This window comes from Anopheles coustani, chromosome X (assembly GCF_943734705.1).
Source record: "Anopheles coustani chromosome X, idAnoCousDA_361_x.2, whole genome shotgun sequence".
In the NCBI taxonomy this organism is placed as follows: Eukaryota; Metazoa; Arthropoda; class Insecta; order Diptera; family Culicidae; genus Anopheles; species Anopheles coustani.
Window position 1 is genome coordinate 12704583 of NC_071290.1, and position 27952 is coordinate 12732534.

Sequence of the window (27952 nt, forward strand, 5' to 3'; positions counted from 1 at the left end):
GTAACGAATGAGTGCACACCCCTTAGGGCGCACCGGAAAAAAGGATGCCAAAAGGTGCTTGGGTTCCTCTCGTCCGCTTGAGGTCATCCCACGCACGCCAGATGATCCTTCAACACCCGAAACCGGGCGAAACCAGGAGCCCCTAATTTGGGTACACCGAGACTATTCGCTGACTAATCGCTGCATAATTGACCGTTCCGGTACCGAATCAATCAAGCGAACGCGCGAACCTGGGAGTTGCTCCGGGGGGGGGAGGATGTGGAGAGGGTGAACAATCGTTTGACATTTTATTTTTCTTTCACCCAGCGTGGGAAAAACAAACGCTGGCGATAAGCTGGGCTCATGTTTGTCCGGTTTCTCCAATAAGCTGTTTTAATTCCACAAAAAGTGAACATGCATCCGTTTTAGCCAGGGGCCGGCACACCTTTCTCCGGAGGGGCCAGGTTGCGAAATAAAAATTCAAACCACGTTCCAGAAAATGGGGGTAGTAAAAACTAGTTATCCTGGAGGAGTTAACTAAAATATTGTCATCTTATGAGTTTGATAGCTCTACATCATCAGAAACGCGAAATAAAAGCAAAGCAAAACCATCATCGGCTCGGACGGATCCTGATGTCATTTTGCTGACCACTCGGTTGAGGAATAAACAGTGCAAACATCGTTGTTTTCTCACATAGCATACATAGTTCTATTTATTAAACTTAAATTGCATATTAAAATCTCAGAAAATACGTTAATCGTTATTCATGTGAACTACTACTATGAACGGGGGCGTAATGCAGGCCGTAATCAAATTAAAACGAATTAGTAAACACATTTAAAGATTCAACAATGAAAAAGTAAAAGTGCTGATTAAAAAAAGCATTGATTTCTTGAATTTCTTGAATTCCTTAAGGGTCAAATCACAGGAAATCAAATTTCGTGGTGGCGTATGAAGAATGGTGCAACCTCTTTCCCTCTTTTTATGGTGCAAATTGCCCATTTGTAATGGTGCATTTTGCTTCAACAAGATATACATCTTTATAAAATCTATCTTTTGTAAAATGAACTCAATGAACCTAAGGAATCGATAACATCAACAATCAGTAGCAAAGTTTACTAAAACTCAACAGTTTGCTTTAAGGGGTTCGTATTACCCCAGGAGCCCCTACCATTAGAAATGTTTTGTTTTATGCCGCAGTGTTTTAGATTTTAGAATAGAATATTTATCACGACTTTCACATTCAATCTTGACTTGACTTTTACTATTAATTTTTGATAATTTTTGTACAACACTATTTCCATATTCATTGAGTTTATAACACCTACAACAAATATGCATTAAAATTTTACTTCTAAATAATTTTCATATGTGTACATCACATTTTGGTACGTTTACAGTTCTAGATTGCTGAACTTTGTCTTTTTTAAAAATTGTTCGCTGCAATTCGTATGTTGAACTTTGTACATTTTCAGACATTTTTGACAGTTGAATATCCCGGATAACTCGGATAATATCACATTTTTAACATGTAAACTTCAAAATAATCTTTCAAATAGATCAGAGAGATTGAGAGAGCGGACCAGATATAATTTGCTGGCGGGCCCGATTTTGCCGACCACTGGTTTTAGCTATTTATTAATAAAAATAAAACCATCATTCCATCACTATCCTCCACCCTTTACCTATTAGTGTTCGTGTTGTGGCATTCCAAGCATGCTTCACACCGTTCCCCGTTCCATAAAAACGCAACCGCGCGATTGACCGATTAATAAAGAAGGAGAATTCAGAACAAACGTACCAATCCCGTAAGGCAGAGATTCTCAGTTGGTTTCTTGAAGGTACATTAGTTTAGTTGAAGAAATGTTTCTCAACAACGTGGATTTGATTCTAGCTGGTTGTGAAAAAAACTATATCAGTATTGAAAAAGCATTTAAGAGACATTTATTAACTCAGACCAGAATACGTGTACGAACATTTGACAGATATTTATTTGAAACCCAATTTCTCAAGAGTGCATGATTACTGAAAAGCCATTTTCAAAAATCCCGATAAAAAACCTACGGTGTTGGATAAAAAACAGTTTGAGAACCCCTGCCAGCACGCTTAACTTATCCTTAGATCTTCTAGATGTGATTATGTTGCCATTTATCGTAACCTTTATTGCTCGTTTCGCTAAATGTTTGCTATTTACGATAAAGGTATGTTGAAGTTACTGTACGTGTGTTTAAGTTTGGGTTTGTGTGTGTGTGTGTGTGTCCATGAGAGATTATTGTTTTCTGAATTCGCTCTAGTTTTGTTTGTTGCGGGCGTTTTCCCTATTTGTTCGGAAGGAAAATAGGTTTGCTACGGCCGTTCCTCCGATTTCCCCCCCCCCCCCTCCCCCCGTCATCGTCATTGGGTATTTACCTTTCTCTCATAAAAAATAATCACAGGACTTGGCAGTTTTGATGCTGCGCCCGTGTTTAGTTTTATGTGTTCCCCCAGCCCAAAACTCGTGCAACAATTTACAGTAATCCAACGTAGATCAATGTTGGATTTCCGTAATGCCGATGCCGATTGTATCGATGGCTGATGGCCGCGATAAGACGCTGGCGTTCTAAACAAAAAAAAAAAACACAACGACAAACAGCTACGCAGCAGAATCGTTTGCATCGCGGCATGAAATTGGGCGCTGTGTGCGTGGCGGTATCGGTTTTATTTCGATTGGCCTCTTGCGCAGCGCCGGGCAGCATTAATGTTTGTCCATAAAATGGATGCCGACGGTATTTTCATTGCGGGCGAAATTAAAGGATGCTGTAGAATCTAGTGAAAAAAAGGGGGGCCACAAAACAAACAAACCAGAACTCTCCAAAAAAAAACCCACCCCCGCCGCCGCCGCCGCACCGAAATTGAAGGTCAATAAAGATTCCCGTCCGTCCGCCGTCCGTCGGAGTGGGAGTTGGGCAGACCAGCAGTCGCACGGAATCATTGTCAGCCAAACGCAGCCATTCGCCACGGAAACATCGGCCGGCACGGTTTGGGCACGGATGCGGGCCATTTAAAGGCGCACACGGTTGATTTTCGTTTCGTTTCGATTCGCCGCACGCGGAGCGGGGGAATGGGAGGGAAAAAGTCCCGTGAAGGGTCGGGGAAGGAATAAAAAAACGCCCAGACGACAATGTCAGGCCAGCCTACTCGCTTACGTTCTACGGACGTTCTTCTCTTCAGCCTTCACCAAGGTACGCAGCGACTTTAATGTGACACGTTCCTTTTCTGCCAAGCAAAACACTCCCACGTGGCATGCACCCGTTTTCTAAACGTGTGTTTGTGTACGTGCCCCCGGCGGCGTTGATGGAAATGGATCCCTTTTTATTGGGGGTCAATTAATTTGATTAAGCTGTACAAACACTTACGGTTGCATAGATTTTTATTGTTCGTCAACTCACTGGAGCGGACATGATTTGACACATTTAACGATAGCACTTTGGAATTAACAAAACGTTGTTGTTTAAAAAAAAAAAAAATGCCATATAATTTACATTAAAATAGTGGGAAGGAGCTCGGAAAGGCATCCCACTCATCAAGCATCGAGCAAAGGAACGATATGGCGCTACCAAGAAGCCTTTTCATTTAAAGGAAAAAGAAACTTCATTTCAACTAAAATATTTACATGTGAAGAGATTTTAATAAACATGATGACAGCTACGAAGAAAACAACTTGCATCTCTTAAAGAGATGAACAAAGATCGGGTAATGGTTCGGTTGTTGTTTGGATGCTTTTTTCCACACTTTACTTACAAATTTATTGTTTCTTATATCTAGTTCTATTAAACTTAAAACTAATTTATGTAATTATATAACTAAGAAACGAATCAGTTTATGTATTGATGAAAGACATTTAGCTCAACTGGTTGTTTGTTCGATCCACAATCCATTTACATCATTTTTAGTATCGTTTTGATTTACTACTTCTTTTTGAGATGCCTAAAGTATCATTGGAAGTGTTATTGTTTTCTATATCAGTTTTTTGTTAATCCGTTGTTTTGTTATATTAGTTTTTTCTTGTTTTTGTATTGATTTGTTTGCTCTGATTTTCTGTTGATAATTGGATAAAGTAATCTAATGAGTTTACCCGATTTATTGTTTGTTGTGTCTAATTGACGGCAATACATATTCATTCATTGACTAATTTTAGGCCAATGTATAAACCAGCTGCATTCTAGCATACGGTTCTCCCAGAATATGGTTTGGGTTTAACGAGGCGCTAATTATAATTTTCCGAGAAATCGTAAAACTTGTCTAATTAGACTTGAAAATCACGGAACACGGCTTTCGATACTTTGTTGGTTGAAATTTAGACGGTGATACCAAGAAGGTTTGTAGTCAGCGGTCTTTCCAAGTTTTGGTAGGACTTTCCTAGTACTTCCAACCTTAGAATCGCGAGGAATGTTCACAGGTTGTCAAACCAAGGCAGCACGCGGCTAAAGCGAACTCCCGTGCTCGTTCGGCGGTGAAAAATGCTCCTGATGCCGTGCTTCAGCAACCCCTTATACACTCCTGCTCATTGGGCACACCTCCAAAAACTAATCGGCAGTAGCTGAAGTCCAAGTCAACAGCATTCGCACCGGTTCGTCCACGTCCAAGCATCAAGCCACCAGGACAGGTGCGCCGGTACGCAATGAAGCAGATGCGGAAAGATCCAGAACAAAACAAATACACAATAAAAACCAGTTTGCTGCCGCATTCCGAAGCCGGAGCAGAATTTGGGCTGGCGCTCGGTCAGACGAGCAAACAGGTTTCCGGTTTAATGAAACCCGGTCTCGGGATGAACGGGCCTACTCTCGGGGGGATGGGCAGCGTGCGGTCACTGTCACGGTCGTGGAAGGGGAATGGGTTGGTGGCCCGTCGGTAACGGGTGTCAGCAGCTTCCAGCTGAATACACCGCTGCACTGTGGTTATCTACCGTAATGAGTTTGCGGTTAGACGGTGCTTTCTCTTTCGACGTTTTTTCTCCTAACTCCTTCCTCTAGAGACATGGAACGTCGTGGAATATCCTTGGATCTAAATCCACGTTTAAAGCCTCCGGTAAAGTTTTGACCGCTCGAACGTGTGAATAACTAAAACGATATTATATTTCACGAAATTGCGTCGCTTTACGACGACGAACAGAACGTTGGAGGTTCCTCAAAACTGTCCGATTTCTGTGTACCACTATTGATACTTATTTTTTATTTGATTTGTTCATCACTCATTAGCATAATTTGATCTCTGAATTGACATGCGTGAAAATTATGGTTCTCTAGAAAAATATTACTTTTATAAAGAACAGTGAGAAACTGTAATTTACCGTCGCCTACGTGCCTGTGTTGGTTGGTACTAAAGGACTCGCCGGATTTCCTGTTACTGCCACCCTGTGACGCATGATCACATTCCGCCGAACGATTGTTGTTTGTTTGGAATTCCGTTCATTAGACAAAGTATGCCGTGGTTGAGGTTTGTGGAAGGAGTTGTAAGCACTAGTCGCCTGCTCAGTAGGACGCGTCGTTCGATTTGCCCAAAAGTCACGAAAGTTCGGCGAAGCTCCGAACGGGTCCTCCGCCCGGGGATTACACCAGACCGGGCGGATGTAAATTCTTCTCTCATTACCCATTCCAACATGGTCGTCCCTGGTACCCATTACCATCATTCGCGTCACTTCTCGGTAGTAGACGAGCGATGTTCTTAGTGATGACTTCGGGTGGGTGCACAGATCGGAATTTTGGGCTTGCTCGATATTGTATCACGGCGAGTGGAACAACCTGGGGGAATTCGGATGTCGTCGATCGAAATAAGGTCTCTCGTTCTCTTTCTCTCTGAAGCTCCCTTAGCTGATGACTGCCTCGTACGTTGCTTCCACTCTGCACGGCATGCTTGTTCGGAAGTTGATAAATACGCTCCAAATAATTTAGCCCCGATTTGCCAACATCCTTGTACTATCCGCTCCCCCAAACCCCTAGGTCATGTTAGGAATCTAATCCGACGCCAGCATATGCATTCCATATTGATTAGTTATGTTACGAATTTATCACCGTCGTCCATTTTCCAATCACTACCACGTTACGGCGGTAGAGCTTTCGCCCCGCCGCTGTTCAATCTGCAAAACTTTCGCCCCTTTTTTGGCACCCTTCCTCGAAATCTCCTCCGGCAACGTCGTCGATGGATTGGAGCTGCTTGGATGGGTCGGTGGGTAGCTGCGTGGGTAGAAGAAAATCAAACGCGAGTGGTTTGAGGGAAAAAAAAACCTCCACTTTTTGGGGCTTGTGGCAACACGCCAACACTTTTCCATTTTTTTCAGCCTCGCTCTCCCATCGCCTCCGTCGATCGATTCACTTCCCACAGGCTCACATCGACACTGGCTCGTTATCAATTCACACCACGCTCGCCGACTACGAGCTACTCGGGAATAGATTGTCCCGTATCCATCAGGCGTGCTTTTCTTATCGCCCTCCACCTCTCCACCCGATCCAGCCCGTCGTAATTCTTTTTTGCACCCTTCCTCCACATAGATCTTGCTCCAGCTCGCCAGAACTCAAAACGCGGCAGCTGGCAGCTTTACGCACGAATAATTACATTTCCGATTAACGGATTGTGAAGGGTGCCGGGAAGTTTTGGTCTTCCACCACGCCCGAGGGGCCCGAGGGCCCAGGTTGACATTCGCGAGCCAACAGGGCGGCAGTGCGGGACGTAATCTAATGCGCTCAATCTCCTACCGGCAAGATGGCGTGTCCCGCCGCGAAGCTCCGAGGAAGTAGAACCACTCTAGGCCACCGCTTTTTGGGGTGTTCGATTTTCGATCATCATATTTTTTTGATAGCAGAGTGTAGCAGGTCTGGCCGTGAACTTCTTGACCTACGCGAGATTACGGTGACCGGTGACGTGCTCGGTGGCTAAGCCGAGCACGGTTGGATGGTTCGATGGTACACTCAGGTGCACTCAGGTGGTAGCTAAATGGTTACCTGCAAGCTGTTTGCTTCCAAGAGTTCACACATAAATCCCATGGTTTTGAGATTTATTTGAGTTTTTGATGTCATTTGGTTCTTTCAGCAGTAACTAACCAATGTGGAATGTATGGAGTAGATCACAAAACGGAATGTGTTTTGATGTCTACCAAGTATTTTGGTGTCAAGAGACTTAGGACCTTACATAATCTTCTTAAATACAATGTTTTTTGATTGTAAAACGGATGTCGACTAATTCTACTACTTTAATGCTTAATATTCGTACAACGACATCACTTGTTTGTAGTTTACTATATTCTGTTTGATCATCTTGTAAGATCTACTATGTCATCCTTCCTTTGGTGCGCAGTATATGCAAAGCAACATATCGATTTGCGTATTGGCATTGAACTTATGACGATTTTTTTTCGAGGAGCTACGCAGAACTAAGCGTGCCCCAATCTCGTACAGCTGGACCTTATCAAAAGCCTCGCGAATACCGACTCAGTTCACTAAAGCTGACCCACGCGATACGCGTGGTGTGGCATGAGCACCATAAACCCGTCGCTGCCCGTCGCGACGTCGGCAGAAGATTCTTGGGTGGTGTTGCTAGGCTACTGCTTCGCTCAGGCAGTGGGGACCCGTATCGTTAGATGCCTCCACACCTCTCGCGCCAACAGCGCGTTTGTCGGTCGACGGTCGCGTCCACGCGCGGCCCAATCAGGTTCTAGCGCACACCTCCCGCCATGGGGGGTGTGCGGTGCGCCCCGCCATCGACATTCCGTATTGTTAGGTCGGCAACGTAGTCTAGATAATGGACCAGCGCACCAATACGGACGGCACGATCAGGGGCGCGATGACGTACGGGTCGGTCGGTGCTAGACGCTAGAGCGTGCTTGGTGGCATCGTCCCCAAACCCGACACCGTCAGTCTTCACTCAGTGGTCGTACTGAGTAGCCGTGTGTAGATCCATTGATCGTGTGTAACGCCGTTTGTTGCCTACAGGTTAACCGCATAGGTGAGTGTGCTCTGGCGAGTGTGACAAGAAACGGTCGACCACCGCAAGTCGATTTGCAAATGCGCGTGTCAACAGCTGCCCACGGAAGCTAACCATCAACTGTTCTCCTACCGGCAGCTTCAACCGAGCCGCTTCAGAAAGCATCAGCCAATCAGCCAGAATCAGCTGCGCCGAGGTCGTTCAGCGAGAGACGTAGGCAAGCGGAAAACATCTCAGCATGAGTTGTGCTAGTGTTTTGACCAGCAAGGATCTGCCCGATATTGAGGTAAGCGGGTCAGTTTCCATCTCGGCAGGCAACCGCCGCTCGTGTCATACCTTCATTCGAGCATAATCAGCTCGCCTCAGCCCCTCATCAATCACTATCATCAGCACAGGCGAAAACCACCGTCAATTGGTCCAGCACTCCGCCCCACTGCGCAATTACGTCAACTGTCAACACACCGTCGGACACCGAGATTGTATAACTGGCTGTACGCGGCATCATGCCGCTAGAGCCCGGCAGCTTATCAGTCGGGTTGGGCCGCAGACCGTCCGCCGACGTCGCAGAACGTTCGCAGAGTGGCGTAATCGCTTATTCGGCAGCGCGGGCTCGGACTGTGGTACGGATTTCGCATCATCAGCTGCAAACCAGCCGCGCTTGTGGCCTCAATTATCTCCCCGCTGGAACAACCCACTAATGCGCTCTTAATGGCTCACGAGTGACATTGCCGCAACACACCGTGTGCAAACCCTCGCTGATGAGCATTTACGCTTATCAAAAGCCAACTCTGTTTACCCTTGGGTTCGAAGCGAACGGAACAAAAACAACAAACAGGAACTCCTGTAAATCGGATGATTTCCGTCTTGGAACTCGTCGCTAGAATTGATTGGGAGGATTGTTTTGACTCAAAGATTCAAGGTCATACGGTACGGAGTTGAGTTCTACGTTCCTTTGTTTGGAGTTGAACGTCGGGGTCAAAGGCCATTACTCCTTTGTTGACACTCTATCGCACGCCATATTTCGAGGACTATGATGTTCTAAGTGCTGGCGAATAGTCGCTTGTGGCTTTTGCTACAAACACGGCGTTACTATTATTTTTAACCCTCGAATGCCTACCTGTTGCCACAGAAACTGTGCTGTCGAAATGGATGCATGGTGTTAATTTTGCGGAAAATTATAGTTTCATTCTATTGTTGGCGCCATTTTGGTTGACCAATTGTTTTTTTTTTAATTAACCGCCCTAACAGTGTCTATATACATTAATATTAGACCTTTTGCACTCGAGCAGCCCCTGAGAGGAGCCCAACTGAACTCATTTATCAACCTGTTCAGAGTTTTGTCATTTTGAGTTAATGGTTCACAAAATTATATTACTTTTGTATAGTTTGTGGTTTAATGCATAGGAAATATTTTTATTTTTCCTAAAATTGAAACTTTTTTCAAATAGCCCAATTGACCATTGCTTACTCTCGTGAATCTCGCCCAGAACCAAGCGGCAAGATAACATGTTAACTTACCATCCTCAATAACTAAACTAAAGTTCAGTTATATATTCATTACAGAGAACACGGTAGCAAAATGTTGGTAGGAAAACAGATTTTGAATGCTGGTTAAGTGCAACGAAAGTAGATTTATGTTGTAAAAGTACAAAATCCAACGAAAAAAAAAATCAAAGTTAATGGTTGAATGTCAAACTTTGAAATGTTTACGATGTTTTTTATGTTACTTTTCGGTTTAGATAAAAATAATTTTGATACTCTAATTAAAAATGGTTTAGTATCACTTTCAAAACGTTAATACATCGTTTGAGGTATCTGATCCGCGGTTTTTGGTTCACGTTCATCATTTGGCCCTTTGCAAGAAACGTGTGCCGATCCCTGGTCTAGTGTGGAATGGGTTAATTAAACGATTTAACGGGTGACCTCTCGGAAGCATTCGGATTTTAGGCAAACATATTTCTAGATGTAGTTTAGGGTTCTTTAAAAATTACTTGTTTTTGATTGAAAATGTATTTTGCCAAGTTAACAGACATTTCGATTCGAGTGTCGAAAGTATTTGAAAATTGATTTTCTTCTCTATGTTTTTTTTTTTTTTTTGGTTGGTCCTCCTTCGCAGAGCTTGCTTGCTCTCAATCCGCGCGTGAAGCAGAACTGCTCGCTGGTTCCGACGACTGTGACGAAGAAGGTGAAGAAGCACTGGAAGCGAAACACGGACCGGTCGTGTACTAGCTGCACGCCGCTCACCAATGACTTCTCGGACATCAAGCACACGACGCTGTCGGAGCGGGGCGCCCTGCGCGAGGCGGCCCGTTGCCTCAAGTGTGCCGACGCGCCGTGCCAGAAGAGCTGCCCCACGCAGCTGGACATCAAGAGCTTCATCACGAGCATCGCCAACCGGAACTACTACGGTGCGGCGAAGGCCATCTTCTCGGACAACCCGCTCGGGCTGACCTGCGGCATGGTGTGCCCGACGAGTGACCTGTGCGTGGGCGGCTGCAACCTGGCCGCGGTGGAGGAGGGACCGATCAACATCGGCGGGCTGCAGCAGTTCGCGACGGAGGTGTTCAAGCGAATGGGACTGCGGCAGATCGTGCCACCGAACGTGGCGCCACTCAGGCATCCGGACAAGCGTATCGCGCTGCTGGGAGGTGGGCCGGCGTCGCTGTCCTGCGCCACCTTCCTCGGGCGGCTGGGATACCGGGACGTGACGGTGTACGAGCGGCGCAGCTACCTGGGCGGGCTCAGCTCGGCCGAGATCCCGCAGTACCGCCTGCCGGTGGACGTGGTCAACTTCGAGGTGCAGCTGGTGAAGGACTTGGGCGTCAAGTTCGAGCTAGGCCGCTCCCTGTCCGCCAAGGATCTCACCGTGCGCGGGCTGCTGGAGGGCGGCGGTGCCGACGCCGTGTTCCTCGGCATCGGACTGCCGGAGCCGAAGATCGACCCAGTGTTTGCCGGCCTGACCGAGGAGCAGGGCTTCTACACCTCGAAGAGCTTCCTGCCGCAGGTGGCGGACGGCAGCAAACCGGGACTGTGCGCCTGCAAGCAGACCGCCGCCACCCGGCTCCCGGTGCTCACCGGCAACGTGATCGTGCTGGGCGCTGGAGATACCGCCTTCGACTGCGCAACGTCGGCGCTGCGGTGTGGCGCCCGCAAGGTGTTTGTGGTGTTCCGGAAGGGCAACAACAACATCCGAGCCGTGCCGGAGGAGGTGGAGCTGGCGCGGGAGGAGCGGTGCGAGTTCATCCCGTTCATGGCGCCGAAGGAGGTGATCGTGCGCGCGGGTCGAATCGCGGCGATGGAGTTCTATCGCACCGAGCAGGACGAGGCGGGCAACTGGGTCGACGATCCGGATCAGGTCACGCGCCTCAAGGCGAACTACGTCATTTCGGCGTTTGGCTCCGGGCTCTACGATCCTGACAGTGAGTTACCTCTAGAATAATGAGAATAACAACTCTTTTTAAAGATTTGAATCAGAGTGAACAATCGTCACGAGGATTCGAATCCTTAAGTAACTCTTTTGTGATTTGAATCGTGTAAAATAAGTTATTAATCGTCACAGATATTTAAATCCTTGACCGGGATTCGAACCCCAAAAGAATGAATGAGCGAGTAAAAGAGTTGCAAGTTGCCAAAGAGAGTCGAAGAAATGAGAGATCCTTACTTGGGATTCGAATCTCTTCTTGGGTTTTGGATCTCTACGGCGACTAGTAACTCTTTTACTCACTCATTCAATAGTATGATTCAAATCAATCACTCATTCGTACTCAGTACGCACATCACTAATAACCTCTTGCGTTTACCATTGTAACTAGAGTAGTGTAATTCAGATTCAGATTCAGGAATCTGAATGATTCTTTATGTTTTGGAGATTCATGAATCTTTGGATGAGAGATTCATGAATCCGAACGATACATCAACCGATTAAAAATGATGGCCCAAAAATGGGTAGAGGGACCGTTACAGTTTTTTTTAGTCGCATGATCCACTCCAATGGATGAATTGTGCAGATTCGTGACAGATCCATGAAAGATTTTTTTTTTTTACCCGAACAATGGTTTTTTTTACCCGATCCTTACACCAAGTGATGAAAGGTCGTAGCTACAAAAACGAAAATCAAACTATATTCATTAGATAAAAAGTTATCAAAGGGGCTTTAATATTTGAGTCAAATTGACTCAGCTGGTATTATTAAATGTAGCATGTCTCTTTCTCAAAAAATGGAAGAGTATGTGATTGAAAAACAAATTTGTAAAAGGAACAGATTCCGCCACGGAAATATTGCCAATTAAAGGCCGAATTTATGTCAAGTTGACGCGCTGGTACAGTTAGTGTTAATCCTGTAAAAACTAAACAGTTCTTTTTAACTGACTCCGGATTGGCTTAATAATGGCCATGTTTTTGTGCTTTGTTTGTGCTCTCCACAGCCGTGGCCGCGCTGGACGGACTCAAGATGAATCGGTGGGGCTTGCCGGAAGTGGACCCCCGCACCCAGCAGACCACTCTGCCGGCCGTCTTCTGCGGCGGCGATCTGGCGGGAGCGGCCGAAACGACGGTCGAGTCGGTGAACGACGGCAAGACGGCGGCCTGGTACATGCACTGCTACCTGCAGGGCCTGCCGTTCGACACCCGCCCGGAGCTGCCGCTCTTCTACACCGCCATCGACCAGGTCGACCTGTCCGTCGAGGTGTGCGGCGTTCGGTTCGAGAACCCGTTCGGGCTGGCGTCGGCGCCGCCCACCACCAGCACCGCCATGATACGGCGCGCGTTCGAGCAGGGCTGGGGCTTCGCGGTGACGAAGACGTTCGCCCTCGACAAGGACACGGTGACCAACGTGAGCCCGCGCATCGTGCGCGGCGTGACGGCCGGCCAGAACTACGGGCCGCAGCAGGGCGCCTTCCTCAACATCGAGCTCATCTCGGAGAAGTGCGCCGACTACTGGCTGGCGGGCGTCACCGAGCTGAAGCGCGACTTCCCGACCAAGGTGCTCATCGCCAGCATCATGTGCACGTACAACCGGGCCGACTGGGAGGAGCTGGCGACGCGCGCCGAAGCCGCCGGGGCCGACATGCTCGAGCTGAACCTGTCCTGCCCGCACGGGATGGGCGAGTCGGGCATGGGGTTGGCGTGCGGCCAGGACCCGGAGCTCGTCTACCACATCTCGCAGTGGGTCCGGGCCGCCGTGCGCATTCCCTTCTTCGTCAAGCTGACGCCCAACATCACCGACATCGTGTCGATCGCGCAGGCAGCCCAGCGGGGCAAGGCGGACGGCGTGTCGGCCATCAACACCGTGCAGGGGTTGATGTCGCTCCGGGCGGACGGCTCACCGTGGCCGGCGGTCGGCGCCGCCAAGCACACCACGTACGGAGGCGTGTCCGGCAATGCGACGCGCCCGCAAGCCCTGCGTGCCGTCTCGCTCATCGCCAACAAGCTGCCCGGCTTCCCGATCTGCGGCATCGGAGGCATCGACTCGGCCGACGTGGCCTTACAGTTCCTGCAGTGCGGCGCCCCCATCCTGCAGATCTGCTCGTCCGTGCAGAATCAGGACTTCACCGTCATCGAGGACTATGTGCTCGGGCTCAAGGCACTCCTCTACCTGCGGGCTAACCCACCCCCGGAGGCGCTACCCTGGGACGGTCAGTCTCCCCCGACGGCCAAGCTGCAGAAGGGTAAACCGGTGGCCCCGCTCCGAGGCGCCGACGGCAAGCCCCTGCTCCACTTTGGCCAGTACAAAAAAGAACGTGAGGAAAAGCTGGCCCAGCTCCGGCAGCAACACGGTGCACTGTGGGATCCGTGCTCGGAGGTAGAGAATACCAATGGCACCAATGGACACAGTGCCTCAACCACCACCGCACCCGTGCCCAAGGTAAAGGACGTGCTCGGCCTAGCGTTACCTCGGATCGGTGACTACAAGAAGCTAGACAACTCCAAGCAGGTGGTGGCACTCATCGACGATGTAAGTACCTCCAGCAAACGGGCGATAAAACGCAAGACTTATTCACCCCGCCCTCCACCCAACAGGACCTGTGCATCAACTGCGGCAAGTGCTACATGACCTGTGCCGACTCCGGCTATCAGGCGATCGAGTTCGACCCGGTGACGCACTTACCGCACGTCAACGACGATTGTACCGGCTGCAATCTGTGCCTCTCCGTTTGTCCCATCATCGATTGTATCAGGTCCGTACAGGCGACACCAACACACGGAACCCAATTCACGATTTTCCCTTTTCCCTTTTTCGTCTTGCAGCATGGTGCCGAAACAAATTCCCCACGTCATCAAGCGTGGCCATCCTGGCAAGGTACCGGTAGCCGTGCATGCCCTGAGCCCATCGCAGTAGTAGCAGCAGCCAATCAAGTGTTGGTCAACCCGCCCACCGGCCAAGCCTGCCACAATTCGAGTTTCGATGCAAGTTACTAGCGATTTTTTCTAAGCAAATTCATTTGAAGTTAAATAAAACAAACATATATCCTTTGCAATCCTTTTTATACGTTAGCATAAGCATCGAATGAAATAAATTCAATAGAAACAGTTTTTTTTTAAAAGCAATGAAATATTCACCCGGTACACCATTTCATGTACACACCTTGGTACACATTTTGATATTGACAAGCCATTTAGTACCAGTTGTTCTAAAAACAAGCGATTCTTGTTTCCCGCGCTAGTGTCGTATGTCAGTTTACAGCACATTGTGACATGCAAGCGTACCAATATGGTGTCAAAAAGAGACAGACAAGTTATACGACCCTCAACGAGAGAACCTCGCAACCGGCATTATAAACATCTATCTCCTGTTACAATCGCTCGCACACCCTATCGAGTAGCACAGGCTGGGAACAGCAGTCGAATTCTGTAGAATTTTGGTTGCATTTCATTCCCAGTCGGACGAAACTTCGTATTACATTCGTTATTGAGCAGTGCTCTCGGCTAGTTCGCTAATTACGCAACAAAAATGTGTTTCATATAAATTTGACGTGTGATTTTGTGCTCGTTCTCATCAGAAACTCTTCGGTTTCTTATCAATCAAGTAAGTTAATTGTGAAGATCCTAATTAAATGAAATTACGACCGCTTCGGCCATGTTAAACGAGATTGAGATTGTAAAGAACATATTACATTTATGTTGATAGCATGTTGAGGAATACAAATATTATTCAAAATGTTTGTGCAAACAACTACCGCAGTCGCATATTGGCTGCGGTGTAAACGTATGTACCGAGCTGCCATGTCAATCGCACCGGCTTATTCTACCGAATACGAATACGGTGTACATTTCCCGCTCTCATGTCGTATGTTGGTTCGCTGCGCATGTTGAATACAGCCAATGTCCGGCCGACGGCATCAGGGTGTCAGAAAAGTTCTACGAACCGCGGCGACTGACACGAGCAACCGGTGCTCTAAACGACGTGCGTTTTTCACTTTCGATTGCAGGTAAACAGCTTGTCGTTCCGATGGTGGAAAAGATGCGCAGTCTAGCTCGAACATCCAATGAAAGCGAATGAAGGTGGTGCGCTAGGGCAAGGCGACGAGCAAGGGTTTTTAGTTTCCTAGAAAATTAAGGCAGTGTGCCACCACAAAAGAAAGAAAAAAGCGCAGCTAGACTCCATCAAACAAACTGCTATCAAAATAGGGCATTTTCTGTTCGGTAACGTTATTCAATCAAAATCCATCCGAATATAACTCGTGCGAACGAGACCGACATGTTGTCCGTGAATGGATGCAGCGTTTGTTAACACTAGTTAGGCACGTGAATAAGGGAAGCTGCTGACGGAGAAGGTAGCATGCTAGTGCAGACAACAGGCGAGCGCCTTTGGTTTGTGAAGCAGCAGCAGCAGCAGCAGCTGTTATTTGGCCCGCTTGTTCCCGAATCCCTTTGGTCGGTCGTGGCGGACATCGCCGGATGGCAAAGCTGACCGGTACGCCTTCCGTCGAATCTCACGCTCACGTCCTGCATGTCCCCAGTGCCTCAACACGGGCATTAAACCTTCTTCTTGCCATATTTCAGAGTTACTTCCTGCGCGCCATAGTTTTTCACACCCGAAATGTCGCAAACAAAGTCACCGATCGAAATCCGGCACCATAGCGCGGTGGTATCCATACAAACCAGCTCGTCCAGCGTGCCGCCTTCAACAGAAAACATTTCGGTCGCCAGTGGCATCAGCACCACGAACCAACCGTCGAACCGGAAGTTTATCATACAGGAGGTGGTAGAACCGCCGGGAGTCTCACAGCAGCAACCGAAACCAGCCGCAAGCGCAACGCAGTCAGGATCACCGGAATGCGGAGGTTTATCTATTATCTTAACTTTGCTTGTTGGTAGCGATACGTACAAAATTATGTTTTGTGGTTTTGTTCGGAGAGCTTTGCTTTTGCCTCCAAGTTGGATGCGGATAATATACAAGAACCGCTTCACGTATCGTAGACCGCAAACCTATGTTTGTTGCTATTTCTAACCAACAAATCTTTCCATCGTTCACAGCTTACTGTGGTTCGCCAAAACAGGAACAACATCACCATCATCACCATCACCACCACTTGCCGCATCCGGGGACTGGTGGTTCGATTACAATTATGACCCCTCCCACAACGGACAACACGTCACGGATAAATATATGCATTAACAATCACTTCCCGCTGATGGAGGCGATGCCGGATCTGCGCCGCCATCATGGACAATTCGGCCTGTCGGACGAGGTGCTGGTTCACGTCGTCGAGCTCGACCGGTTCTTCCTGGGCACGATCATTGCCATCGGTGAGCGCAAGTGCCTGGTACAGTTCGATGACGGCACCGAACGGTGGTCCGCCTTCGAGCATCTAACCAGGTTGGACGACGAAGGAAAGGGTACATCCGACGATGTGGAAAAGATCGAAACGGAGAACGGCTCCGGGAGGAGCGATGAAGCTGGGGCGTCCGGGAGTGGCTACAATGTCGTTGCACATAAAGGCAGTGCAACGTGCGTGGTGTGCAAAGAGCACAAGATGTATCAGGTCGTGAAAGTGTGCGAAGGCTGCTACCGTGGGTACCACCCACTGTGCCACGAAACTCTCAACCACGAGACGATTGTGCTGGATGACTACGACGACGACGATGACGACGACGGCAACAACGGCGGCGACGGTACGAATGGACCGTGGTTTTGCTGCCGCTGCACGACGCCCCCGAGCGGCGAGCAATCGGCATCGGCATTGGAGCAGCGCAGCAAATTCATGGTGTTCGACGAGCAGCTAACTCCGCTAACCCCGCTGACGAGCATGGCCCAGCTGCCGTACGATATGCACAAGCTGGATTGGGACCTGTATCACCAGGTAAACTCGGCCGGCCACTATTGCTATTGCGGTGCGGACGGCGACTGGATGAAGGAGATGATACAGTGCAACTGGTGCGAACAGTGGTTCCACGGACGCTGCATCCGCAGCCTGCAGTATCCCATCTTTCCCGGCGACCGGCACTATCTATTTCTATGCTCGATCTGCAATCACGGTCATGAGTTCGTGCGGCGCCTAGTACTGAGCGTGTCCGACCTGTTGCACCTGGTGCTATTCAACCTAATCATGCGCAACGGCCACCGTCTCTTCGATCTGAACCGCGCCATCGTTCCGTTCATCGAGGACAACTTGCGAACGCTGCAAATGCCGGAGCATGTAAGTAATGTATAACCTATCGTAATTTGATATCGGTTTGTTTTTTTTTTTACAGTGCGTTATTTTACCATCACATATAAGAGCACGGTATGGCGTAGCTTTCGATAGGAATTGAAGATAAATGTGTGGAAAACGTATACTTTTTTTAGGAAACCTGTCCATAGAACTACTGTTTACGTTGTCCATACCATAGATTTTTTCCGGGCATGGTTTTAATGACAGCTATGATACTGTATTGACTGTAAAAATACTGTTTGCTTGCTTGTCGATGGAGTTACGATAGGCCAAAAATGTGTTTAATGTGCTTTATATTCGTACTAGCTGTGGTTGTTTCTTGTGTTATTATTTGCTTTTCCAACATATTTTTTAAATGTCACATTTCTCTCTATAGATGGTTAATAAGTTATCGTTAGTTCGTAGTGGCAGGATTGCCATAATTTTACATTTAAAAACGAACGACACACAAATTATCAGAGTCAAGGATCATTTCTTAGGTATTGGATGTCTGATTTGATTTTGTGTCTTAGCGTGTTTTGCATATCTTGAAGAAAACAATGTCTCCTATTTGTTTGCCAGCGTACTTCTTCCTGTCTAAGTTTAATTTTGTTAGTAATATTCGTTAGTAGGATAGGTTTGTAACCGTATGTAAAGGCATGAGGTATGTCTGATTCATATCCTAGATTTGTCGGGAGTTGGGATTACACGGGAAATGTTCTCATTCTCCCTGGCTAACAAGCAAAGGTAAAACAGTGGCTGGCAAATGTCTTGGTTAAGTAAGAAGCCTTTAATTATGTGCCAGTAGTTGATATCGCGTTGACAATAATTAGAACAACCCATAGAAAGAAAAATGTTTGCCCCCTCTTCTATCTATACAGCTTGGCTTGAAACATATTTTATTTTCTCTTTCCAGTTCACCTGTCTAGCACCTAACTTACGACGGGAAGTAATCGCTACCTGGCTGAAAGCGAATAGCAAGTTATTCGTGAACGGCCCGGAGGTGGGCTTGGCTTTAGGCCAGGAGATGTGGACGCTCCGAACGATCGAAGCCCCACCGAAGACCTCCTTTTACTTTCCTCGTGGGATGACAATCACCGAGAATGTACTGCGCAAGGAGAGACCGACGCTTCACTTCCTGCCACGGGTGTACGTTGCCACCGTTTGTTTTTTTACGCGCGAGTTGACTCGTTGTATGCTCATAATGTGATTCTCCTTTATTTTCCATTTAGGAACCTCGAGCGGAGCTTCACAACGGATGCCATGACGCGTGAGCGCATGACAGGCATCGCGTACAGCCAGCCGCCGTTCTCGACGCCGGATCCTCGGGCGGACCCGTGGTCGGAGGAGATGCGACAGTGGAGCGCCACACCGACCGCAGAACAGCTTGATGCTATGGTAAATGGAAGCGGTTCTGCTGCGGGAATGGACGGTGAGAAAGTGGTGGCCTCATCGAACCGCCGGAAGTATCCGCCGCGGTACAAGCTGCCGATACATCCTTCCATGCACACCTGCGCCATGGATGAGATCTTTCCCCCACCGCCGGACTATCGCGGAAGCAACAATCCGTTTTACACGGATCCGGATGCGCCAACGATGGTTCCCCGGGTAGCGCGAATTGTGAAACGACGCATGAGCGCCCATGATATCAGCAATGGACGAGGAAAGAAGAAAAAGCTGAACAACGGTGTCGGTGTGGTATGTATGACTCCAACTATTTTTCTTTCCGCTAGTTAGTTTGGAAATTTAATGCCATCAATTTTTTTTTCATTCAATCAACAAGAACGAAAGTTATAGACGGCAAAATAGTCCTTTTGTTTTCCCTCTCTCGCCTAGTTTGGTAAATATATATATTTGTTTTCAATTGATCAGTGAGAATGTTACCAATGCTTCAACTTAAAAGTACAATAATGTCTATCCATAATCAAAGAGAGATTAAGTGTTCTAGGGGCCCCTAAGCGACTGTAAGTTGATAGCCGTAAAAACATGCGCTACATTTATCATACATACTTTAACTTATTTAAAGTTCAAACAACATTACCTCATTGCTATTTCTTTCGAGTATTTTTGAATGTAACGAAGATTGACGATTATTTTGTTTTTACTTTTCAAATTAATGTCTTATCAGTCGTTTTAAAACTGACACGTTCTTTTTGTAAAATGTTTGAACGAAACAGAAGTTCATACAATTTTAGGCGTTATTTCTATATTGGGAAATGTGCCCTTTGTTTTGCTAATCCTTTCATCAGCTTTTATTATCAGTAAATTTTGATTGAAGAAGAACATTCTCAGACTAGTTTGAGACTAATGAACATTTATTACAAAAGTGCTCAAACTAGTTTGAGGCTACTGGACATATATCAGTCTCAAATTAGCATGCGAATATTCGTCTTTATTAAAAGCTTTAAGCTGATCATTTTAACATACGTCATTACGTCAATGTTTTTTTTTATATATTTATTTGTTCAAGAAGGACGGCATGAATAAAAAAAAACAAATATTTTTATTTAAACAAAAGTAAATACTAATAAGGCTACGTTTGGTGACCTGTTGTTTATTAAAACATAATAGTTCAGTTGCAGCTTTCTTACACTTTCATATTTTTCATTTACTTGCATTCGGAAGTACGCATTTGATAAGACAATCAACTTTTTGCCAAAGTAATTCCAGCATTAAAAGTTGAACAAAATATTGGCAAATGCCTCTTGAAAGCTTAGGACCCCGCCCAGCAGCTGCTTACTTACCCTATGATAGCAATGGTCAAGTATGTTTCTTGATATGTAACCACATTTTCTCATACACAAGTTGTTGATAGAGTTTCGAAATTGATTGTGTTGCACCATTCTCGGTTGCCTATGCAACTGTCGGGTTCGTACGATCATTCTCGGCTGCCCTGCCTCTTCTTGAATACAATATTAATTTCCCTTTCTGATGGTCTTTTATTTGTAGATGATGCTTGGACCGCAGACGGGAACTTCAAGCCGCACCGTACAAGCGCCCCGACCAGTCGCAAACAGTCAACCGGTGGTGAGTACTAGTTCCGTCGACGTTCAGGAGCGCTCCTACAGGGCGACCAGGTCCAGCGGAAACCATTCGCGGAACCTGCGACCGCGGGGCGCGACGAACTACTCCGACCAGCGGCGCTATCGGCGCAGGCGTGCCGCGACGGCAGCGGAGCAGAACATTACTGACGACGATACCGCGGATGGCGAGAGTGGCTACCTGCCCAGGAGCCGGTCCTCGTCCATTTCATCAGCATCCAGCTCCTCGTCGTCAGCCTCCAGTTCCATAACTATCGGCGACTGTTTAGTGACTCTGCCGACTGGCGATGTAATAGTTCTCCACAAGGGTCAGCAAATTCCTTAAGCTCTACAACAGGCATGTAAGCTCAGTAACAATGCAAAGTTTTTTTTTCTCATATTCCTGAATCAAATAGCCATAAATTATGTATTTCGGCGATAACAAATCTAAATTCCATAGAACATTCACTGGCAACGAAGCTTATATCTATTACCAATTCAGTTTACCTCAAACGTTTTATTTTTAAAAGGTAATTAAATTAGACTAGACCACATTAAAATTGCTTCGGCAATAGCGAATCTAAATTTCAAGAAAAATTCACTTGCGATGAAGTGAAGTTGAGTTTGCAAACCATTTTACCTCAAACATTACATTGCCATCGGCGACAGTAAAAGCAAACAATGCCACATTATTCTCATACAATTCGGTATTTGTTTAAAGATACATAAAACACTTTCGAGATAGGAAAACAAACTGTAGGTGAATGAATGCAATAGGTGAGGCAAGCATGATCAAATCTAAATTCCCGAGAACATTCACTGGCAACGAAGCTTATGTTTATTTCCAAATCAGTTTACCTCAAATATTTCATTGTTTTTACTAATAGACTAACTAGACAACATAAAAATTGCTTTGGCAATGACGAATCTAAATTTCAAGAAAAATTCACTTGCGATGAAGTGAAGCTGATATTAATTTCCACACCATTTTACCTCAAACATTACATTGCCATCGGCGACAGTAAAAGCAAACAATGCCACATTTTCTCATACAATTCGGTTTTTGTTTAAAGATACATAAATCACTTCCGAGATAGGAAAATGAACTGTAAGTGAATGAATTCAATAGGTGAGGCAAACATGGTCTTTTTTTGTTATCATCCCTTGTCCTTACCAACATTAGAATACAAAGATGAATTAATTTCGAATTAGCAAAAAACGTACTGGTCATGTGCATACTCTTCTTTCGTTTATGATTCTGCTCCTTGATACACTGTCTTATTTTTACCTTCAATTCTTGCGCATTCGGACTTACTAAGCCCGAATGGAGAGGTTCACGGTACCCCGGGCCTCTCCATAGCGAAACGATTAACCATCCAAGACTCTTCGAACAACAAATGTTACTAAAAGAAAGGTTGGAAGTTCCAGTGTGTTAGCCCCTTGTTCTAGAGACTCTTCTAAAGAGAGGTTTTTGTTTTCTTTTTTTGTTTTTATTACTATAAATTAGATATTTTTTTATTATTCTACTATTCCTAAAAGCGTTATACACATTATATATTAACCTGAGTAGCGAAAAACAAGGGAACGTTTATTTTATACAATTGTTCCAATGCTAGAATAACACTAGAGGACTAGTCGCAAAAGAAATAAGATACATAAAAAGTACGCATGGTGCGATAGCTGGGAGAGGATGATTAGCCAAAACCAAGCTTCGGACGTTAATGGTTAAGGATCGCGTTTACGTAAAACTTAAGCCGAAGGCTTATTATTATTATTATTATTATTATTTTACTTTTTTCTCGTACAAATACTGAACTAAAAATGAATTAAGCGTCAAGCGGCGGAGGCATAGGATTATCGCTAGCGGCGAAAGGTTTGTTCTCGTTTACTTTGACCCTAATCTAACATTGGTTTTGCTCAAAATAGTTCCTTTTTCGCCGCGGGCACAGTTAGGAAATTTTACATTCATATTAGCCTTCGATTATTGACGCCCAGTAATGAAAGTAACCACAAAGAAGTTCAGCATTGCTCATCAAATCATCCACCTACATACACACACGCACACGAAATTGCCCCTGTCATTTCATTAAGCGCGAAACGGTTCTGTCCATTACCATTTTCTTTTTTGTTTTTGTTTGTTTTTTTTTATGTTTCTTCGATACGCGTTTGCCTAGTTAAACGATAAAACGGACTGATAAACGGAACCTACATAGATTTATATTAATTTAAAACAACATTTACTCCAAATCCCATCACTGCCAACGGGATGTGATAAACCTGGCATAAGTAATAGTGTGAGACGACGACTGAGCCAAAAAGAAGGCTGATAGGCGAACGAATGGAAGTATAAGAGGGGGTGATGCGTTAGACAAAAAAAACAATGAACTTAAAACAACACGCAGCCGCAAGCGGGGGTGTTAATGAAATAAATCTAGCATGAATTTGGAACCGACCAACAGACGATCAAACTTTTAGGAAATTAATTGCTAACAAAACTAGCGAATGTCGCACGGGAGGGAAATGGGCTTAAAAACACTGCAACGAAACCAAGTGAAAGGCGAACCAAACTGAACTGGGATTAGGTTTATTAGGGCGCGTAGTCAACTTGCGGCCGCCAAGTGGGGTTGGCCCAGGATGCGGGGTTACGGAACCGGCAGCAAACTAAAATAACACACAGGGATTACTAAAGGCGGGCCTCGTGCCGTCGACTTGCTTCTTAGCGTAGGAGCCGGATCGACAAAATAGCTGATGTCCCGTGTATACCGTACTGTCAATTTTAGGAAATGGAGGGTTGGCGCGCGATTGCAAGGGCTCTAGTAGAGGGTAGCGTTAGGCGATGGGACAAGCACCGAGAATTGTTCAACGTTTCTGTCGAACGCCGTGTTTACGGTAGCGTTTTCCGGTTGACGTTTGCTTCCTTTTCCTCGTATCCTTTTCCTGAAGAAAAAAAAACGCCCAAATCGTGTGCGCCTTCGGATGGCGGACGAGATGGATCCGTGCGACTGAAACCGAGGAAAAGGAGGCAAACTAGCTGCAAACCGATAGGAAAAGCCTCCCGTTCGAGGCACTACTGTGTATATTATATCGATGTAACGATGTGCTGCAGGGCCAGAGATATAGAAAGAGATGGAGGAAAGCGGGGGTAGAGTGGGTTGGGGGTTGTTTAAAGGTGGTTTCTAGAACCAGCAATAGTTAATCCGCTCGCGATGATCTCGGTTTCTACGATGCTGGCAACGTAAAGAGAGGAGAAGAGGAAGCTATTTGAGCTAACGATACAAACGATAGGGAATGACCGATTGAGCTGAACTGAATTGCGAACAGAGATTTCGATCAATGCACCACCGTGTTTAGACCGTGTACATATGAAGCGTTTGTTAACTGTGCAACAGACGAAGAATGGAAATACGATACAAGAAAAGCGGACGCACTGCGACGTGCGGCAATGAACTAATCAAACTCTTGTTGTTGCGTTTTATTTCGACTGCATGATCCGAAACATATAAATAATCATAAAGGAAGCTAAATTAAAACAACATTTTTGAAAGATAAGAATAAAAAAAGCTGATGTATGAAACGTACAATTATGTATATTATTTTACAGAAAATTAACTTCGTCAACTATTAACATAAAAAATTGCTAAAAAGGGGAATCAGCTGTGAAGTTCAGCGTTGACGAAGCGCTAAAGGGTAAGGCGTAAGGAATCTTGTTGAGTATAATAAATTATATATTTATATTATAACAAACCGGATTCGTAGATATTTTGAAACATGTTGACAGCTTTGCCGAAACAGGTTTTACATTGACGATTGGGGTTTATTTTTCTTTGCAAGAGTTGTTTAATTCCATTCAGTTTTATTATAACCTCCTTCTCTTATTAGGGGACGGTTTCTAGCGCCGCTTCGGGACCGGCATGCGGAATCCTTTGCGCCGGGACTTCGCTTCGATGATCATGTTCGCCTGGCGCTTCAGATAGCTGCGTGACGGCACATCACCCTCGTCGTCGGACAGCACCACCGTCGTGCCCTGGCCGGGCGAGGTCGAGGAGATCTGCGTCGTGGTGCGGCCCGCGATCAGGTTCATGTACACCGGCGGATAGGCCGGGGGTTTCTCGCGGTCCTCCGCCGGAGACGAGGTGGACAGCGCCGACGTGCTGCCGGCTGCCGACCCCGGGGGGCCAGCCGGAACGGGTGACAACTGTTGCTGTTGCGGCTGCTGCTGTGGTTGCGGTGGGGAAGGCGTGGACAGTGTCACCGGAGCCGCCGCCGACGTGGACGGTGCGCCCGAGCCGGTTTCGCCCTCGTCCTCGGAGAGACCGCTGTCAACGTCGGCGGTCAGCTGGCCGCTGGCGATCAGCCCGAGCTTGATGCGCTCCTCGAGCAGATTGCCGAGCTCCTCGACGGCCAGCTTGCCCGAGCTGATGTCCTTCAGCTCGGCCGGCTTGAGCGGCGTCCGGCGACCGTACGGCGAGGCCGTATCCAGGCTTTCCTCGATCTCGCGCAGCTTCAGCAGCAGCTCGATCAGCGCATCCTTGATCGTGTCGAACACGTTCCGGGTGTACTCGATCGCCTTATCGCACTCCTCGCGCCGCTGCTTCTGCTCCTCGATCGAGTTCTTGATCTTCTCCAGCTCCTCCTGGTTGCTGTGGATGTTGTAGGCGGAAGGAAAGGAACGAAATAATTACGTTAAAAAGGAACGAGACTTCAAACGGATAAGGACTACTGTTGGGAGAATCAGTACCAGATTCAGCTTTTTGCTATTTCCGAACCTACAAGGGATCTTCAAGGTGTTCAGATAGCATAGTTCTGAATGATTTGTACCATATCCGAAGGCGTAGAAATTTGAGTATCGTTCGTGGAGATCTCACAGTACCTTTTTGGTGCAAGGTAAATATAATCCAAGATCCAGAATCCAATTCAATTACATTCAATTCGGCCATGTTAGAAATATATGATATGTAGGTGATTCTGATCACAAAAACCAAGAACGTACTGTACCTCCTTATCAGGAAAACGATACCTTAACCCTGGAAAACTGAGAACCTCGAATGTTGTTCTCGAACCATGTGTAGGCGCACGGATCTTCTACAGCATGAATAGAATGCAAGGTACTTTGGTATTAATGAATATCTAGAGATAGAAACCCGGGGGCTAGAACCAGGTAATGGGAGATGGGAGGGTTCTCTTCATTGCTTTTTTGGAATATAGAACATCTTTTTGAGGTATAAATAATTCGGATAAGACATTTGGAGTATCTGGTAGTTTCCCTATGCGTGGAACTACAACATTTGGCACATGAGATTTGTAATACTGTATGGCATGATGCTTTGCTTTGAATTGTTTCAGCAAGGAACGCTCTGATAGTACGTGCTACGGATGCAATATTTTAGGGTATCAAGGAAGGATAGGAACCACGAAAGAAGGTACGTGCCCACATAACACATATGCATGTAAATCGAATATCAACTTGAAATAATCGTACTTCTATGCAATATGATTGAATCATAAACGATGCAAAAATAATCCCTATACGTACAAAAGTGGAGACGCTAACCGTACATTGTTCAAAATGTATATGTTTAGTCGTATATTTTCTAAGTCGGCATCATATACGACTTACGATATACATTAGCCGTACATTGCTCGTTCATCTATACGCATGCATAAAGAAAATCGTATTACATTCATAATCGGCATCATATGCAACAAAGAATATACATTGCTCGTACATTGTCTATGCATAATGCGATTCCGATTCGAAATATACTAATATGAGATTCAATTTACTCAACTTAATACGACTTCGTGTTGTGTGGGTGATTAATTCTGAGTTGCTCTATTACTCTAACACCTCCCGTAGTCAGAAATTTGGAATAAGATCTCATGTAGTCCTGGCAAGTCGTGTCACACGCTACTTACACGTCGCTATCCTTAACGTCGGCGAACTTGAACGCGTCCAACTGGGCCTTCATGAGCTCGCGCTGGGCCTCCAGCTGCTTCTTCTCGTTCTCCGTCACCGTGCGCAGATAGGTGAGTCGGGCGGACGCCTCGCGCTGGGCCAGGAACCGGTCGACTACCTCTCCCGCCGCACTGACGCCAGTCGCCTGCATCAGCTTCTTGAACTTCTGCTCCATCTCGGACGCACCATCCTTGTCGTGCAGGCTGCTGCCGTCGTCGGCCCCGTCCCCGCCCCGGCCATGCTCGCCCGAGCCGGACAGGATGCTCTCCTGGTGAATGAGCGTTTTGCCGGAGGAGAAGATCTTCCGCTCCAGCCGCTCGAGCTCGAGCTTACGTTCCTCCACCTGGCGCCGGAAGTCCTGCGCCTGCTTTTCGCGCGCCTTGTTCGAGTAGTGCGTCGTCTGCTCCTGGCGCTGCAGGATCGTCTTGGTGCTGTCGCGCATCTGCACCGCCTCCTTGTGCACCTCCTCGAGCTTGTTGATCTCCGCCTGCTGCTCGGTGATCGCCTGCTCCAGCTCCAGCAGCGAGCTCTCGAACTTCTCCGCGTCGCGCATCAGCGACGACTTGATGCCGCGGTACTTCTTCCGTATGTGCTCCGCCTCCATCCACTGCACCGTCGTCCGGTGGATCTCGTTCTCCAGCCGCGTGATCAGCTTCCGGTTCGCGTCCTCCTCGATCGTCTCCGGCGGGTTGGAGCCGTCGCTCTTCGCGTCCCGGTAGCCCATCAGTGCCTGGTACTGCTCGACCAGCTGCTTGAAGTGGCGCTCGCGCTTCCGTATCCGGTCCTGCGTCACGTCCGTCTGCTTGTGCAGGTCGATCACCTTCAGGTCGACGATGCGGAGCGCGTCCCCCACCGACTTCGCCCCCGGTGGCAGCGGCACGCGCCGCTTGATCTCCTGCACGTTCTTCTGCGCCTTGGCGCTGGTCGGGTTGTGCAGGTAGGACAGCTTGTTCGTCAGGTCGCGCACCTCCTTCCGCAGCTCGCCCATCCGATCGTTCTGCGACTTCTTCTTGTCGCTCCACTCCTCCGTGTACGCCTTCTTCTGGCCCTCGGCCAGCATCACCTTCTTCTTCAGCTCACCGATCTTCTTGTTCGTGAGCGCCAGGTTCTCCGCGTTCAGGATCGGCTTTGGCGTGGACATCCTGACTAGTTGCCTGCTACCTGCCCCAAAAGGCTAGCGCGTCTCGCCAGCAAACTGTTTGCAACCGAACTGTCGAACTGGCCTCGATAGGGCACGTATCGATCCAACAGCCTGCTCACGGGAAGGGCTTGTTGAATCGGTTGCTATTGGCACCCAGCGGCGAACCTCCTCACTTCTTTCCAATTAAAACAGGGGTCGCCAAACAAATCGTGCTGGAAGAAAATCGTTCGTATTTTCTCCATTCATTGGTACCTTTTCTGAGTAAGC

The 27952-nt window shown here is 47.1% G+C and overlaps 3 protein-coding genes across 4 annotated transcripts; 2 read left to right on the forward strand and 1 right to left on the reverse strand.

The window, feature by feature from the left end:
* The first annotated feature begins 8135 nt into the window (after nucleotides 1–8135).
* On the forward strand, nucleotides 8136–14362 carry LOC131269174 (dihydropyrimidine dehydrogenase [NADP(+)]). Its single transcript, XM_058271503.1, has 5 exons — nucleotides 8136–8222; nucleotides 10053–11355; nucleotides 12361–13889; nucleotides 13955–14112; nucleotides 14183–14362. The coding sequence occupies exons 1-5, from the start codon at nucleotides 8175–8177 to the stop codon at nucleotides 14271–14273; spliced, it is 3129 nt and encodes a 1042-aa protein (XP_058127486.1). The 5' UTR covers nucleotides 8136–8174; the 3' UTR covers nucleotides 14274–14362.
* A 460-nt stretch (nucleotides 14363–14822) lies between these two features.
* Nucleotides 14823–21805, forward strand: LOC131269176 (polycomb protein Pcl). 2 transcript variants are annotated; one of them, XM_058271505.1, is made up of 7 exons: nucleotides 14849–14960; nucleotides 15364–15848; nucleotides 15938–16218; nucleotides 16412–17574; nucleotides 18485–18717; nucleotides 18801–19266; nucleotides 20518–21805. In XM_058271505.1, exons 3-7 carry the CDS (start codon nucleotides 15975–15977, stop codon nucleotides 20932–20934), a joined length of 2523 nt encoding a protein of 840 aa, XP_058127488.1. In that variant the 5' UTR covers nucleotides 14849–14960; nucleotides 15364–15848; nucleotides 15938–15974; the 3' UTR covers nucleotides 20935–21805. The 2 variants fall into 2 exon arrangements, with proteins under 2 accessions (XP_058127489.1, XP_058127488.1); XM_058271506.1 differs by lacking the exon at nucleotides 15364–15848 and having other exon boundaries at nucleotides 14823–14960.
* Nucleotides 21806–24477: 2672 nt separating this feature from the next.
* Nucleotides 24478–27685, reverse strand: LOC131269177 (outer dynein arm-docking complex subunit 3). Its single transcript, XM_058271507.1, has 2 exons — nucleotides 26505–27685; nucleotides 24478–25228 (listed from the first exon to the last, which is right to left on the reverse strand). Exons 1-2 carry the CDS (start codon nucleotides 27683–27685, stop codon nucleotides 24478–24480), a joined length of 1932 nt encoding a protein of 643 aa, XP_058127490.1.
* Nucleotides 27686–27952: the final 267 nt, after the last annotated feature.